Source organism: Sylvia atricapilla, chromosome 13, assembly GCF_009819655.1.
Source record: "Sylvia atricapilla isolate bSylAtr1 chromosome 13, bSylAtr1.pri, whole genome shotgun sequence".
Lineage (NCBI taxonomy): Eukaryota > Metazoa > Chordata > Aves > Passeriformes > Sylviidae > Sylvia > Sylvia atricapilla.
The window spans coordinates 3,384,186-3,398,993 of record NC_089152.1 but is presented as its reverse complement, the minus strand read 5'-3'; the positions used below and the strand labels follow the sequence as shown (position 1 = coordinate 3,398,993).

The 14,808-nt window shown below is 43.3% G+C and overlaps 1 protein-coding gene across 1 annotated transcript in view; it reads right to left on the bottom strand.

The window, feature by feature from the left end:
* ADAMTS17 (ADAM metallopeptidase with thrombospondin type 1 motif 17) overlaps nucleotides 1-14,808 on the bottom strand; it is a 154,833-nt gene that overhangs the window by 61,724 nt on the left and 78,301 nt on the right. Inside the window, exons 10-12 of the mRNA XM_066328254.1 lie at nucleotides 13,932-14,082; nucleotides 2,653-2,754; nucleotides 1,436-1,581 (exon numbers count right to left, since the gene is read on the bottom strand). Coding sequence (XP_066184351.1) covers nucleotides 1,436-1,581; nucleotides 2,653-2,754; nucleotides 13,932-14,082 — 399 coding nt within the window. The remainder of the gene's footprint in view (nucleotides 1-1,435; nucleotides 1,582-2,652; nucleotides 2,755-13,931; nucleotides 14,083-14,808) is intronic.

Here is a 14,808-nt window from a genome sequence, read left to right as displayed (position 1 = left end):
AGAAATTACAGAGAGGAAAAACCAAATCAAACAGTGAAGCAACTGGTTTAATGATAGTCCCACAGGCTCAAGAGTCAGCTGGCAGAGGCAGAGATTCCTGTAAAAAAAAAATCCCAAGACCAAATATATACAAAATAAAAGATAAATCCCTAAGCCAATATTTTTGGACAGTGAATAAACCAGCTGCAGCAGTGGGCTGAGGCCAGGAATTTGAAGCAAAAGAAGATCACGTGTGTATCTCCAGCCAAGAATGTATATGAGCAAGAGAATTTTAAAATCAGTGTGCAGTGTTGGAAGGAGCATTTCCTGTAATTTAAGGAACGATGATGAATGGATTTAGGTTTGGTCAGCACTGTAGCTGACAGCAAAGAAACCAGCTCAGTCCCCTTTTCAGGAAAATGAGCTGGTAAAAATCAAACCTGGCTATTACAGGCGTGCAACTGCAGGTCAGATAAGGAGAGGAATAAACAAAAATATCCTTTTCACATTATTACAGGTCAACAGCAGCAACTGTGAGCCTATCCATCATCTGGGCATGTCTTTGAAGTGATTGTGTTGCTATGCAGAATTTCAGCCCCAATTTAAAAAGAAAAGCTTTGGGTACTTTGTGTGTAGAAGGAAACATAAAATCTGAATAAAGTCATAGATACTCCACTTGAAGGGCTGCTCCCAAGACTGTGAAGTTATAATAAACACAATTGGGGTGGCCAGTTAAATGGCACCATTGTAACCTCTTCAGGACTCCAAAATGATGAAGAGACTTCCAGATGGGCCTCAACTGACCTGGGGGATAAAGGTCAACATCTACATTTCATCCTGAATCAGAAAAAATCCAAGCCCATGCAGAGAGCATCAGCTTGTTTGTAGTCACTGTGCAGGAACCAAACAGCACCCGGGGCTCTCTGCATGCTTGAAAACCTTCCTGTTCTTATGCAGCACATCCTGACCTACAGAGCATCTCAAGAGGCTTTGCCAACACAGCTCTGGGACACTCTGACCATTGTCAGCCACCTGCTCCCCAAGTCCTGAGCAAGCAGTTTCTACAAAACTCATCTCTAAGGCACATTGGCTCACTTTGGTCTGTAGATCCAGACCAGCCCCTCTTCATTCACTGTGGGGCGAGGGAAACTGTATCTTCCCTGAGAAGGCTGGAGGGGAAACAGCATCAGTTTTTCTGCCAAGTTATGTGTCTCTAATTCAACTGTATCTATCTTTGGAAACTTCCAAAGGTGACCCTTCAAGCCACTTCCACAGAATTTACTTCAAGTCGCTCCAGGATTCCGACCTGGTCATCGCAGCTTGTGAATGAGAAATTTCCCAGGGCTTCTGCACAGCTCTGCTGCCCATTTCTCCCCTGTACTCTTGCACAAGGGCTGCCCAAGAGGGAAAAGGCTGCCAGCATGGCAGAAGGAGCCAGGCTGGTGTCAGGACTTACGGGGGGTTGTCGCATTTCCGCTGCCTGAAGCGCACCCCTGTTCCGCACGTCCGGCTGCACATGCTCCACTGGCTCCACACGCTCCAGTCCCCGTCCACGTGCTCAGGGATGGGGGTTTTACTGACACACTCCCCAGCTCGGCACCACTGCAAGGCAATCAGGTTAGCACAGCCTGGGAAGAAGCCCTGACCTTGCACAGGTGGACTTGAAAGTACGTCTGAGGGATTGCAACAAGTCCACATTTAAGTTTCTCACCTATTTCGGTGAGATGGCAGGAGGAGAAGAAGGAAGGGAGGAGGTGAAACACAGAAATTTTAGTGTCACTACCAACAAGCCCCTGAAGGGAGTTCTGTCATTAAAAAAACAATCACAGAACAGAGCCCCTTACTTTATAAAGTAGATAATTATCTAAGAACTTAAAGCCCCACATTTCACAGAAACTGAGTCCAAGAAATTATACCCCAAAGCAATGCCTTCATCAGCACTGTTCCCAGTATGTACAAAATGATTGAAGTATTTTGGACCTAACTTGGCTAAAGCCTCAAATCCCTCTGATTCTAATAGGTTGTGCTGGCTCCTGACCAAGCAGCAAACTTGGCCTGTCCAGGATGTGACACAGTGAGCACTGCTAAAAAACCTCTTTGAAAGAGTCACCAGGACTCCTCCAGTTAGAAAAACATGGGCCTGAAAACCCTTTTTTTTTCCACTTCCTTGTCATGGTTTCCAGGACCCAGTTTTTCTTGTCATTGTTTATCTTTATTTGCAAGCAAAGAAAAGGTTCCAATCCTTGATTTCAGCAACCAGCTTTTTAATCTTACCCTTCTTTACCTCCCCCAATTATACCACAGACAAAAAAAATTAGAGTCCAAAACCAGTAAGGAGGGGGCTGAGAGTTACCAAACCAGTCAAAGTTGCAAAAATTACACATATAAATAAATACAGCAAATTATACCTCAAAAAGAACAGAACATCACTCAATCTGAGCTCAATTATCCAGAGTTACTTGTAGAAACTATAAATTTTCTAAGCAGCCTCTTTTCCTTTCCCCATCTTCCCCCACTCCCCCAACGCCAGGCTAAATGCTCTGCACACTTTCTACCTCAAATACAACCCAGAACACGACCAGCTATGGGTTTATGGTAAATCCTGAACATCTTGGAAATGTTATTCCCAATGCTGGGATACAAAAAGTGCCTTCTGCTGAGCATTCTGACTACCTTGTCTGCTCCACATTCGGTGCCATCCAGAGGGGGGTCCAACTTGGTTTTACAGGATGTGTCTCCTTCCACCAGGCACCAGAGCCCAGCACACATCAAATGCTGTAATCACAAAGCAAAGAGATGCAGTCAGTACTTTTGGAGATGCCAGCCATCATTATGGGATACACTTCAAAGCTCAGGCAGTCTTTCTCAAGTGAATCCAGAGGCATCCAGTTGGTTTGGGAGCAATTATTTTTTAAGGGTTGATTGGCATTAAGTGGTGAGGCTGGAAACATGAAAGAGATTGATGGATGCCATTGACAGGAACAAAACCTACCCCAAACAAAAAGTGTGCTATTTAAACAGATTTCTTTTCACAGGAATAAATCTGGTCCATTAAAATGGAATCCTATATGGGAGGCCACCTTGGGTGCTTTGGAACCATGCCAAATGTCCAAGATGCTTAATTACTCCTATTTTTAAAAAAAAGATACTCAAGTAACTGCAGCTGGTGGTAGCAATAATCAGCCAGCACTGCCCCTGGGGAGAAGGTGGAATGAGAAAAGAGGAAAGTATGTCATGGTGTGCTGTGCAGCAAAGGAGGAGCTTGGTGACAGGCAGGGTCAAAGACTGGGAATATTCTGGGGACCATTCCCCAGTGCTGCTGCTCTGCTCAGCCTGTGTGTGCTGTGGGGATCTCAGTGCTGACCACAACTGTGACCTGCCACATCCAAACATTTTCACAATTTAAGAAAAAGCACCAGGAAAAGGGACTTTTGCATGGGTAACATTTTCCACAGCATCCACCATGCTTTGCATTCCATGGAAGTGGATGATTTCAATACAGTGAGTACCAAAAGAACAACAAAGAAGAGTTACATTTCTTTCCACTATTGTTCACATTTCAATGTAATGGTAAAAAGATGAGAAACCTGACTCTAGTGCCAGCTGGTCTTGTCAAGATTTATTGCACCTCATTAAATAGTTGAGTCAACACGCTTCAGCCTCATGGTTCTTCCCCAATGTAATGTAAGAGACTGTGGGTGCATGTGTGTCTTGTGTACAGGCATGTTGGTATGTCTCTATAAAACAGATCATGTCTCTATAAAATAGATCTGTACAAGAGAGGGTGCAGACAAGATAAATCCCAGTCCCAGCGACGATGTAGAACATACTGAAACAAAACAGTTATCACAGCAGTATCTGCATCCTGCTCCATTTCCACATTTCTCTCTGGAAAGAGGATTTTGCACTATTTAAACACAAAGAGCATTCACAAAAACTGGAAGCAGACAGCACCATTCAGAATCTGTATTAACCACAATGCAGAAAGTCATTGTCAAACAAACAAACAACAGCAAATACTCCAGGGAAACCTAAATCAATGAATTTTCAAGACATTTTCTCTGAACAAATAGAGCATATGGGAAAATATCAGTCTTCAGTAATTTGACTAAATGACTGTGACTAATTAGTGGTTTACCCACAGCTCTGAAAGCACTTAAGCACCAATTAGCCATGAGGACATCACACACTGTTTTATTGATAGGTACACTGAGGCAGAAGGATTGACAGGGCAGAGATTTCAGAGCTTACTGAGAAATTCATTGTTCCACCCCACAGCTCCCTGATTCTCAACCTCCTGCCTTCTGGGGAGGACTAAAATCAAAAAGTACTTCAATTGATCATCCATGAGCAGGAAGAACACAAATCTGGGCAATGAACCACAGTGTGAAAGCACTACCAGCAAAACCTCCTTCCAAACTGTGGCTGGGGACAATATTGATAGGTAAAATGAAGGGAAGCTTTGGAAATGAAAGATGCAGACAGCAAGTATTTCCACCTTTCCAGTCTTTAGCCTCTCTCTTGCATATAACCACAAAACTTCAGAGCAGAATGTGTGGAGAAACACTCTGACCAAATCTCTTGAATGACCCAGACAGAAGATGTGATGGAATTCACTACATCCCTAAAGAAGTTGTTCTAGACACATATATGAGCACTGTTGCTAAATACCTGTGCATTACACAAGACCAGTGTTTGTTCAGCTTTCAGGACCCTGGATCATAAACTGCACGTAAATGAGGGTTAATTTCTGCTCTTTGATGTAAAACTGAGAAGACAGAGTGGGTGGTGGTAGAAACGAAGTTATAAAAACGAAGCAGCTTTTTGTACAGTTTTGGGTGGCAACCAAAAATCCCTCCATAGTCCACAAGAACGTGGAAGGTGATAAAGTCAGGTCACATGGCCAAGTATGAGCCCTGGCATGGGGAAGCAATGGGCAGAGATCACCTCAAATATGTGTGTTTGCACCTGCAGAACAGCCCAGAGTACAGAGGGTGTAAATATTCACATACAGGTGGGTGTGGTGTGTGTATATATATGTGTGTATCTATGCCTACATGTACATGTACACACATAATTGCAGAGAGATAAACAAAGGAAATACCTCTCTCAGCAACACCAACCTTTGTGAAATCTCCCATCTCTGAGGTATGGAAAACATTGGAATTTTTTTAGCATCCCTGTGTTTGATTCCGAATCCTAAATGCGAAGCATATTTCAGGAAACAGTTACAGAAAAATCTGGTAACAGCGCTGAGCTCTGTGTTCTGGTGCCACACCACTACAAAGCCCAGGCCCTCGTTAGCCCAGTCCCCTGCATTTAATAGTGTTCAGATACCCCAGCAAAGATGAAACCGTCAGCTTTGGGATTGCATGTTCCCAAGATGTTTTATCATGTTAATAGCTCTTTTCAAAAGAGATCGTGTATCCTCCTCAGCTGCAATAGGAACCCAAACAAAACTCCCCGTTAAACAGCAAAGCAGTCGCAGTGACTTTTTAATGGTTAAACAGCCAGCTTTGTGGGGAAATATCCGACTGAGAAATGGCAGGACTTGAAAGGGAGTTGATGTATGTGAGTGGCAGCTCAGAGCTCATACTGATACAGAAGAAGCCATCAAAAGAACAGTTTCAGTGCTAATTCTGCATTCAGCAACCAGCTTTCAGATGGCAGGTCCCTGCCTGCAAAGCATTCCCTACAGTGTTCAACAAGTGCCAGTGAGGATTTTCCAGTGACAGATATTTCACACTGGAAAAATATTGATTTGTTGAAACTGTCTGTGGGGAAAGGTCATCTTTGGATCAGCTCCCAGTTTGAAATATTTCCAAGAGCAAAATAAAATTTTAAAAAGAGAGATGGCTGTTGAGAAGTAGAGTTTCAATAAAAAATTAAAATTACTTAAAAAAAGAAAAAAGAAATGCTTTTTCAACTGAACTCTTAAGGAATTTATACAGTAAAAAAAAATTTAGAAACCGAAATAAAATGAAATATAAAGGTTATAAAGGTGCAAATTTTAGACTCTCAGAAACTCCTGGGAGATAGGAAAGCTTGTCTGCACAGCTGTTAGGAACCAGTCCTGGGAGAGGTCACGATCTGGAAGCTCCCAAGCTGGGGGAGATGTGCTCGGCAGGTGAGCGGCGCTTCCGATTACAGGGATTATAATGGCATCCATTTGACAAAGGGGCCTCACTGTGCCAGGTGTTTTCTCTCCCTCAGAGATCTCACCATCTAAACAGACTCCTGGGAGCTTGGGGATAAAGGAAGTTTTATCACTCCGTTCTAGGAGGAAAGATGAGGAACAGAGAGGGATTAAATGTCTTGCTGAAAGTCTGTAGGGAGAGGAGCTGAACCAGAGCTGCTCAGAGCTCTCTGCTCACTGTCACAGCCACAGGCTCCTGTGTCACTGCCTGCCCCAGCTAAAGCCAGACTGGCTCTCGCCCTTCCCACCTTTCCCGGCTTTTCACACTTTTCCAGGTCGGTGTTTCCCTGTCCTGGGGCTCCATCCTCATGCGGACTCGGAGCCCAGGCTCAGCGAAGGGATCTATTTTAGGTTCCTTAGCTCAGCGCTGCAGCTGGAAATGAGGAGGAAGCAGAGGCAGCTCCTTCCCAAAGGCAGCAAGTCTGGAGCTCTTTCTGGGGTAGCTATTCCATCCCCACTGCTGCTAAAATCTGTGTGATCCTGCCCCACGAGCTCACACGGGCTCACAAGAAAGGGCAACACTCACAACAACCCTCAACTCAAACCCTCAGATTATTACCTGCAAGGGGAGCTTCCAAGCCTCCAAAGCATAATGAGAATGCAATGAATAAAGATGTCCTTCCCACCATGGAACATGGTGCAGCAGCTTGTTCATTCCCTACACACTCACTGCCTCACCTTGTCTGCAGCCAAGGAATGAAACACTGACTTCCGGAGATGAAATTGTTTCTGCTCCCCACTGGAAAGAGGAACCTCTTCTTTCTAGCAGCAGAATTAAACCTCCATGAAAGCAATTTTTCTGTCAAAATGAGGGGACTATGAATAAGAACATAGGAAGAGTAAATATCCTTAAGGGAGAGGAGCAAGAGACCTCATAACACACAGGCTTGCTTCGAAATAGGTTGACTTCCAGTGAAGTGTCAGAACCCTCTTACTTTGTCAAGGTCTTCACTCAGCATATTGCTACCCAGGAGAGAAAATGTGCTTATGAATGGAATCCTAATTAACACCTTTTTGGTACAATAAATACACAATTTACTCTTGCTTTCCTGTTCAAAGCACGATGCAAATGTTCTCAAAGCGTCACAGGAAGCTTCTGAGCAGCAATTCTTTACGCAGTGTGGCAAAAACAATGCCCCAAATTTCTACACCATCGCTGTCTTTAATTTTGGGTGCATAGACAACCCACAGCAATCACAAGGGAGGTGAGCAGCTTTGTTCGATGGAGCTTCTTGCTGCTGAAAACGAGATGAAAAGTGTTCCAAACTCAAATCCTGTAAGACTGGAAGGCACTTTTGGAAAGGATCCACGTGCTGACCCAGACAAGATAATTGTGAAGCTCAGATCCGTGTCTCAGTGGCCAAACTGCTGATCTGTGTCTAGAGCTGATATTCCCAGATGGTGCCAGACAAGCAGTGGAAGACTCCCAGACCGCAAGGGAGGCACAAAGGAATAGAAACACTTCTTGTTTTTTTTTAAACTGTACATGGGGAAGCAAACAATGAAACAGGAAAACACCTGTCTCTAGTTTCAGCTGTCTCTGGTGCTCTCAAGGAAAACTAAAAACCTTTGGAGTCTAAAGTATTTCTTTGCAAAGCACCAGTTTTGTTTAATTTTTTCATGTACCTGGGATTAAATCAGTAGTCAAAAGAAAGAGATTGGAAAGAGAGCACTCATAAGATCACAAGCTAATTAATGGCAAAACATTATCCTGAATACAAATCTTTCCAACGCCTTTAGGGCACCAGCTGCAGGGACCCACAGACATGGACAAATCCAAGAAGAAAAGGACAAGTTTTATGCACTTTTCTACCAACACACAGATCTTACTGTGTGAGCTCTTCTTCAGCTTTGCTGAGCCCAGGTTTCAGCATCTTAAACGAGAGGACACAACATGTACATGTCATATCAGCTGGAAGAATCATGGAAGTGTTCTTTATATGGCCAAACCTGCAAGTAGAGACACATGGAACAAAGCACTGGAACAGAGTCTTTGGCTTAAAGGATTGGAATTTTGTACTGTGACTTATTACCAATGTTTAAAAGAGCTGTTCTTAAGAGTAATGTTCACTCAACAGCTCCCCATGAACTCCTCAGGCCTTAACACCTGATTGTCTGACATGAAAAACATTGATTTTTTTGAACAGGCAGAGTTGTCCATTAAAAAAGAAAAAAAACAGGAAAATTAAAAGAATGAAATCATGGATTGTGTTTCTTGGCCATGGGAAAAGAGAAGCAAGAGACAGAAAAATAAATATAAATATGTACACACACCATTCAGATGTGGTTGTGAAATACATATGGAGTTTCTCTTGAAGTGTTTTGCAGATAGGAAGTTCCCAGCAGGCCAGTGGGAGAAGTCTGAATGCCCTTCAAGCTTGTTATACACTATTTTCAGGCTGATACTCAATCGTATTCTGGCTAATTTTGTAAAGTTCAGACTTTAGCTGTAGATGCCACATCACAAGGCTACACTAATTCTTTCTCCCTCCCCTTGTCTTAATAAGAAATGAAGAATTGCCAAGCTCAAGTGTTTAATTCTTAATAGGCTCTCCCTACTATTGTTAAGAGTTTATTATGTTTATATTCTGAAATTTCCACGTTGTATTTTTATAATTTTATTTTGGTTCCCTTCTCTCTTTTTATTTTTCTTTAAACCACTGCACCAGAATGTGTTTTGACCATCTTCCAAACTGAAACACGTACAAAAATTTCTGAAGCATTCCAATAATTGTAAACTGGGCTGTGCTGCCCAGGCAGGAACTCTGCTTCTCTCTCGTTCTTTCTCTCTCTTAAACAAAAAGTATTTCCACTGAAAATAAAGAGAAAAAGGCATTTTTGCAACATACAGAAGCAGTGAAATAGGACACTTCAGCTTCACAGAAACAGGCAATGTGAAAATAGTCTGAATTGTAACAACCTACATGAGGAAAACTATAAACTATAGAATGGCAATTAAGTTAATTGTTACCTTTACTTCTCAAAAAAAAAACAACCCAAAAAACCCCAAAAAAACCTGCTCATTCTATTTTAGAGTTGCCAGGCTTCTATCCTGCAAGCTTCAAGAAATACCCAAGCCAGCCTCTTCCAGATTTATTAGTATTGCTATGAAGACAAAGTATCTGGTTGTACAGAAAATGACAATGCAACCTATTATTTTCAGAACAAACCAGTTTTCAATCTAATTACCACGTTCTTGTAAATATTCTATACATTACTAAATAATAGGGCTCACTATCATGGTCTGCATCTCACAAATGGCCCTGCAGAGAAAAGGCAAACAGAGGCTCATTGATCCCCATGCACAGAGCCCAAAAGGCCACTCCAGCAGTTTCTCTGCAAGATCAAGACCACAGAGAGACCTACAATTGCTGAATTATACTTGCCACCACACCATCAAATACACAAACTGAAGGGGTACATAAAATCCACCTGATCATTACAATTGCTGGCTTTTTCTACTTTGGTTTTTGCTTCCTCTCCTTTTCTACATCACCCAAGAAATCTACTTTGTCTCCTTTGGCTTGCCATCAACTTTGCCCTCTTGTTCTGTAACTTGTAGATATTGGAAAACACCTACATTTGTTAAAAAACAACCTGAACTGAAGAAAAACAGTGGAGCCAATTCTAGCTGGTTTAGTATTTCTAAAAACAGTGCAATGTCAAAATTCACATTCCCAGCTACAGCTGAGTTGACAGTGTCCCTTGTCAGAAAAAAAAAAATCTCTTTATAGCAATGTTAATCTCCTTCCAAGTGCCACTCCAGCCTCAGCCCAGTTTTGACTCAAAACAATGCTGGACAATAACGGTTACGTAAAAACCCGCAAAAATGTGTTAATAATAAATAAGCCAAAAGGCTTATAAAACAAAAAGCCAAATGGATACATGAGATAGAAATCACTTCTTTCCCCCCCATAAATATGATTTCAGTGCCAAAGCTTCTGTTGGTAGGCGTGCCAGCCTGAAAAATAAAGATTAAACACGCAGAATGTTTCCATGTGAGGTTTCAAACGTGTTTTGATGAATTTCTGTGGGGGAAACATCATCTCTGCTCCCTGAGAGATTCAGTAGAAACCACCCATGCTATTCCTCTTGGAACAAACACAGGGACAGCAAAGGGTTAACTCCTGCTCTTGGGGTTGAAGTTCTCTGCTTCTTCTCTAGGAAGGGTCAAATGAATTCACAATAGTTGATTCATAGCCCAGTGTGGAGCTGAAGGACAGAGGTCAGACAGGTTGAATTGCCCGTAATTCACACAACTGCTCCCATGCTAGTCCTGGACTCACCTCAGCACTGAGCAGCCAGAGCCCCTGGGATGTGTGTTTGGGGTGCACTGATAACCCCCTGTGCAGTGCCAGGGGTGCATTTCTGCTCAGCTTTTCCTGCAATTATCACGGTGCTGCTCAGAGCTCGAGAATGACACAGCCAGCTATTTAATTTCTGCTAAAAGCAACCTGCCTCCCTCAAAATAAAGGCCACTGTGTAATCTCTTAGGTGAGCCAAAGCTCTCCCAAGACTGAGCAGCTTCCCAGCTGGAGCCAGGCAGCATGCCTGGCACGGCAGAGCACACCTGTACACCCTGCTAGACAGCCCCCTGCATGGATCAGACAATGCCTGACATTGCCAATGGGGAAGATGAACAGAAAGCACCACGGGGAAGCACTTTGTTCCCTTTGCACATTCCAGGAGAAAACTCTGTAACTTAGATATGAAGGGGGATCCACTGAAGGGTCTCGAGATAAGTGAAATCACAGAATCACAGAATGGTTTGGGCTGGAAAGGAACTTGAAGTTCATCCAATTCCAACCCCCTGCCTTGGGCAGGGACACCTTCCACCATCCCAGGGTGCTCCAAGCCCTGTCCAGCCTGACCTTGGACACTTGTTCCCTGCCTGAATAGGAACCCAGGCTAAAAGCCTAATTCACAGCTCCTTAAAGAGGTGACATGCACTAGAAAATCTTGCCCAACATCGATGTTACAGAGCCAGACCCTGAATTATATATCTTACAGGTCCTAGATTACAACAGACTACGGATCACCTCACTATCATAAACTCATTTTTTAGTATTAAAAATGTAGGAGGAAAGAAGAAAGGAATGTTGAGGTTTGGTGTATGTAAAGCTGAGCCTTCCTCATATGTTTTAATTTCTGTTCTGTAAATTTGGAGCAGAATAGATGCAGGATAGCTGGTTTGGCAAACTAATAAACCTGAGAGCTACAGTTTTGTTTTAAGAGTTATCAGAGTTATCCCTAAAAACAAAATGGATGAAGAATTTTGGGGATGCAATCTCAAATATGCAGATAAGGGTGAATATTCATGGATTAACTATCTTCTTGGACTGGTGTTGGAGGCCCAGCCAGTGCCAAGCATTGAGGGACCTGACTTCTGTGAAAGCAAAGATTATATTCCTTAAAAAAATTGGGCTTTGATGCTGTTAAAGGAGAGAGCTTACTGCACAGAAATTTTCTGCAGTTTCTCAAAAATGCTGAAATTTTGGAATCCTCAAACTCCTGAAGTCTGCTCTAAACCAAATTGCACGGCATTTTTGAATATAGGGCCTCTAGTTTGCCTGATATAATTATGCAGCTCGACTATCTCCAAAGAAATATTGTAATGTAACTCTTTTATTATATAAGAAAATGGGCAGCAGACACATGTAATCATAAAAAGATTGAGCAGGCTCATTTCCTGAAGTTTATTTCCTTTTCGTAACAAATATTTACTGTCAAATGTTTATTGCTTTTACATGTGGATTTTTTTAATACTTTATTGAATTAAAAATACCACATTACCATTGGCTAAAAGAGGAGACAGCTGTATTTGCCAATAATTTCTACAGCTAATGCCAGTGACCAGTGCCAATTTTTTTTTTTGTTTCATATTTTTGTAGACAGCTCTGAGACTTATGATACAAGTATTCTGCAGATGAGGCCTGAGGAACACAAAGGTGAAAAGAACACAAACTTCAGAGGTTTAAAAATCAAAAGTGATCATTTCCTCTAAAGAATTTCCTTTCCTTGCCATCAAACACCAGTTCAGAGTAGCATAACAGGATGTAAATATTTGCTTAAATTAATGGCATGTGACACAACTGATCCAGAACTTCACAGGGTGAATGCTAATTCTTAATGCACATCTGCAACAGAAATCATTCTAAATAAGGGACTGCAAATTTGTTTTAATCTGCTGAAGCTCTACCAGGCTTTTCATTAGGAAGCACTAATGTCCTCACAAAAAATGATTCTTTTTCAGGAGAAGGGAGAGAGGCAGGAAAAAAAAGCATGTTTTTCATTGTGTTCTAAAGTGTCAAATAATTAGACTGGTGAAAAATCTTGGGAGACACCAACACCTGCTGTCTGCATCTCACAGAGAATGGTGCCTCTTGGCACATTATTCTGGCAAGCAACAAGTCCCTGAAGCAATTCCAGACTGGACATGCAACTCCTGTGTGAGAAATGCTGACCACCTACCAGTGGGCTGACATTCTCATCAGGCACTGCAATATCCAGAAACAAAATGGTTTTTTATCACAACAAGGGAAATAGCAAAAATCTCTTCCAAGAGCAGTCCAGCTGGGTGACACCCACACAAGTGGAAGAACTTGAGTCAGGCTGGGTAGATCTGAGGTTTTCTTTACAGATCTATATTCTAACACTTTGCTTCCAGTACAGTAGTCCTGGTGGTCTGCATTTTCTTCATGGAGCTGGGAAATACAACCTATCCAGAATCTTTTCCTATTGTTTTATATTAGCTAGGTTCCAAGTCCAAGATAAATAAAACAGCTAATGTGAAACTAAGAGCATTTTCCCAGGACTCGCATGTGTTCAACAGCGTTAGTAATTTGGCACTTAGAAACCTCAGTTACTTCTGATTATTATTTTTATTTCTTGACACTGATTTAAGATCCCAAGCTTGTTCAGAATGGGAATGAGGGACAATTAAAATTACAAATGGCCAGTTATTAAAAGCAAGAAACCCGTCTGCTTCTTGCCTGTCTGTACAGGAGGGGACGCTGCACCAGGTGCTGGTGACCCAATACAGCTTCACGACCTTTTTTTGGTATCTCCAAGGCCACACTGCAAGCACTACCTTACTCTCTGTCTAAAGCAGGGGCTAAGATCTGCTCAGAATGAAAAGATCTGATGATGTGCAAGACCTTACGAAAAGTTTGGCTGTCTAAATCCCAGAGAATGAATCCTCAGCCCAAATACGACCTGCACTTCTAGGGACAGCAGCCATCAGTGTCTCCATTTTGCCAACCAACCCCAATGACACAAGCCAAATCCTGATAAAACACCGTGTGCCTTAGAAAACACCCAGGATTCTGCACAGGACTCGGCAAGGCCTCAGGAGACAAGCAGACATCAGTGTTCCCTCAGCACAGAGTGAGGAGTCAGCTCCTAAGAACGCTGCGGTGGTCTGAAGGCGAGGCCTGTGGAGCACCCAGCTAAGCTGGCTCCGGGTGAGGACAGGCTTTCACCTCAGCTGAACTTCCAGGAAAACAATCTCTACGGAGCATTTCAGCAAAACAATGTCCAAAGGGAAGCAAGTGCAGTTTTTCTGAGTCTGCTCTGAGGGATTACCAGCGGGAAAAGAGGGATGAGGCCTAAGCAGGAGCTGCCGACACGGAGCTCAAGGCCGCGATTTTCCACCGGCGGCGCTGAACCTGAGGGAATCACAGACTCCTTTTCTCTCCCCCGGGGCTTGGCAGCTTTATTCCCACCTCGTTCCCGGCCACAACCCACGCGCTCTTACCTCCATGTTCTTACAGAAGGTGGCGTTGGTGCCGAAAAGGATCTGGCACTGCTCGTCGGCGCTGTAGTGCATCCCCGGCAGCTTGTGCGGGAGGCGCACGGAGTGCTGGCTCCGCGGGTCGGTCACCAGCAGACACACGCTCACCTTGGACCTGCCAGGGCAGCGAGGGAGAATGTGCCTCAGGGAAAGGTCACATCGCCGCTACAGAGGAGCCGCTGTCCTCTCGGTAACAGGCGTGAAGCAGTTCCGGCTGGAAGCCGCCTAAATCGCCGAGAATTAGGGATAAAAAGGGCCTTGGGAACTCACACGCGGCCCCAGGCCTCAAGGCAGGACGGACGACAGACATTCACAACGTTCCGGGTTAAACATTCGTCCGAATTGTTCCTAGAAATCTGACAAAGACTCAGTTTGGCCCTCAGGCGACCCAGCCCAAAGCTGCAGTGGCCTTGAAGTGACAGCTACAAAGTCTTCCATCGTGTGTCACCTCAATCCCCACAGCTGAATTCCGAGCCCTTGGTATTTTTTCTTATCCATCACGGGCATAAAGGGAAGATTTTTCTCTTTGCCTTCACAACAATCTTTTACAAATCGGAATATCACTGTCATATCGGGGGCCAGACACAACCAGATGAGTTCAGTTGCAACTTCCTTTTTTAATTAATGTGGCAGCAAATATCTCTTTTTCTTTCATTATTTTCCCTTCTTTCCCACCTATAACCCCCAGAGTGGGAAATTTTCCATGCACACAGCACTGTGCCAGGCACTGTTTGACAGAGCTGCACTGTAGGTTTAAGATTAGAACTGCAGAGTTCAGACAATTCCAGGGCTTCCTGTAGTACATGAGATTTAACAAGCAGCAGGACAGAAATCCTTCCTG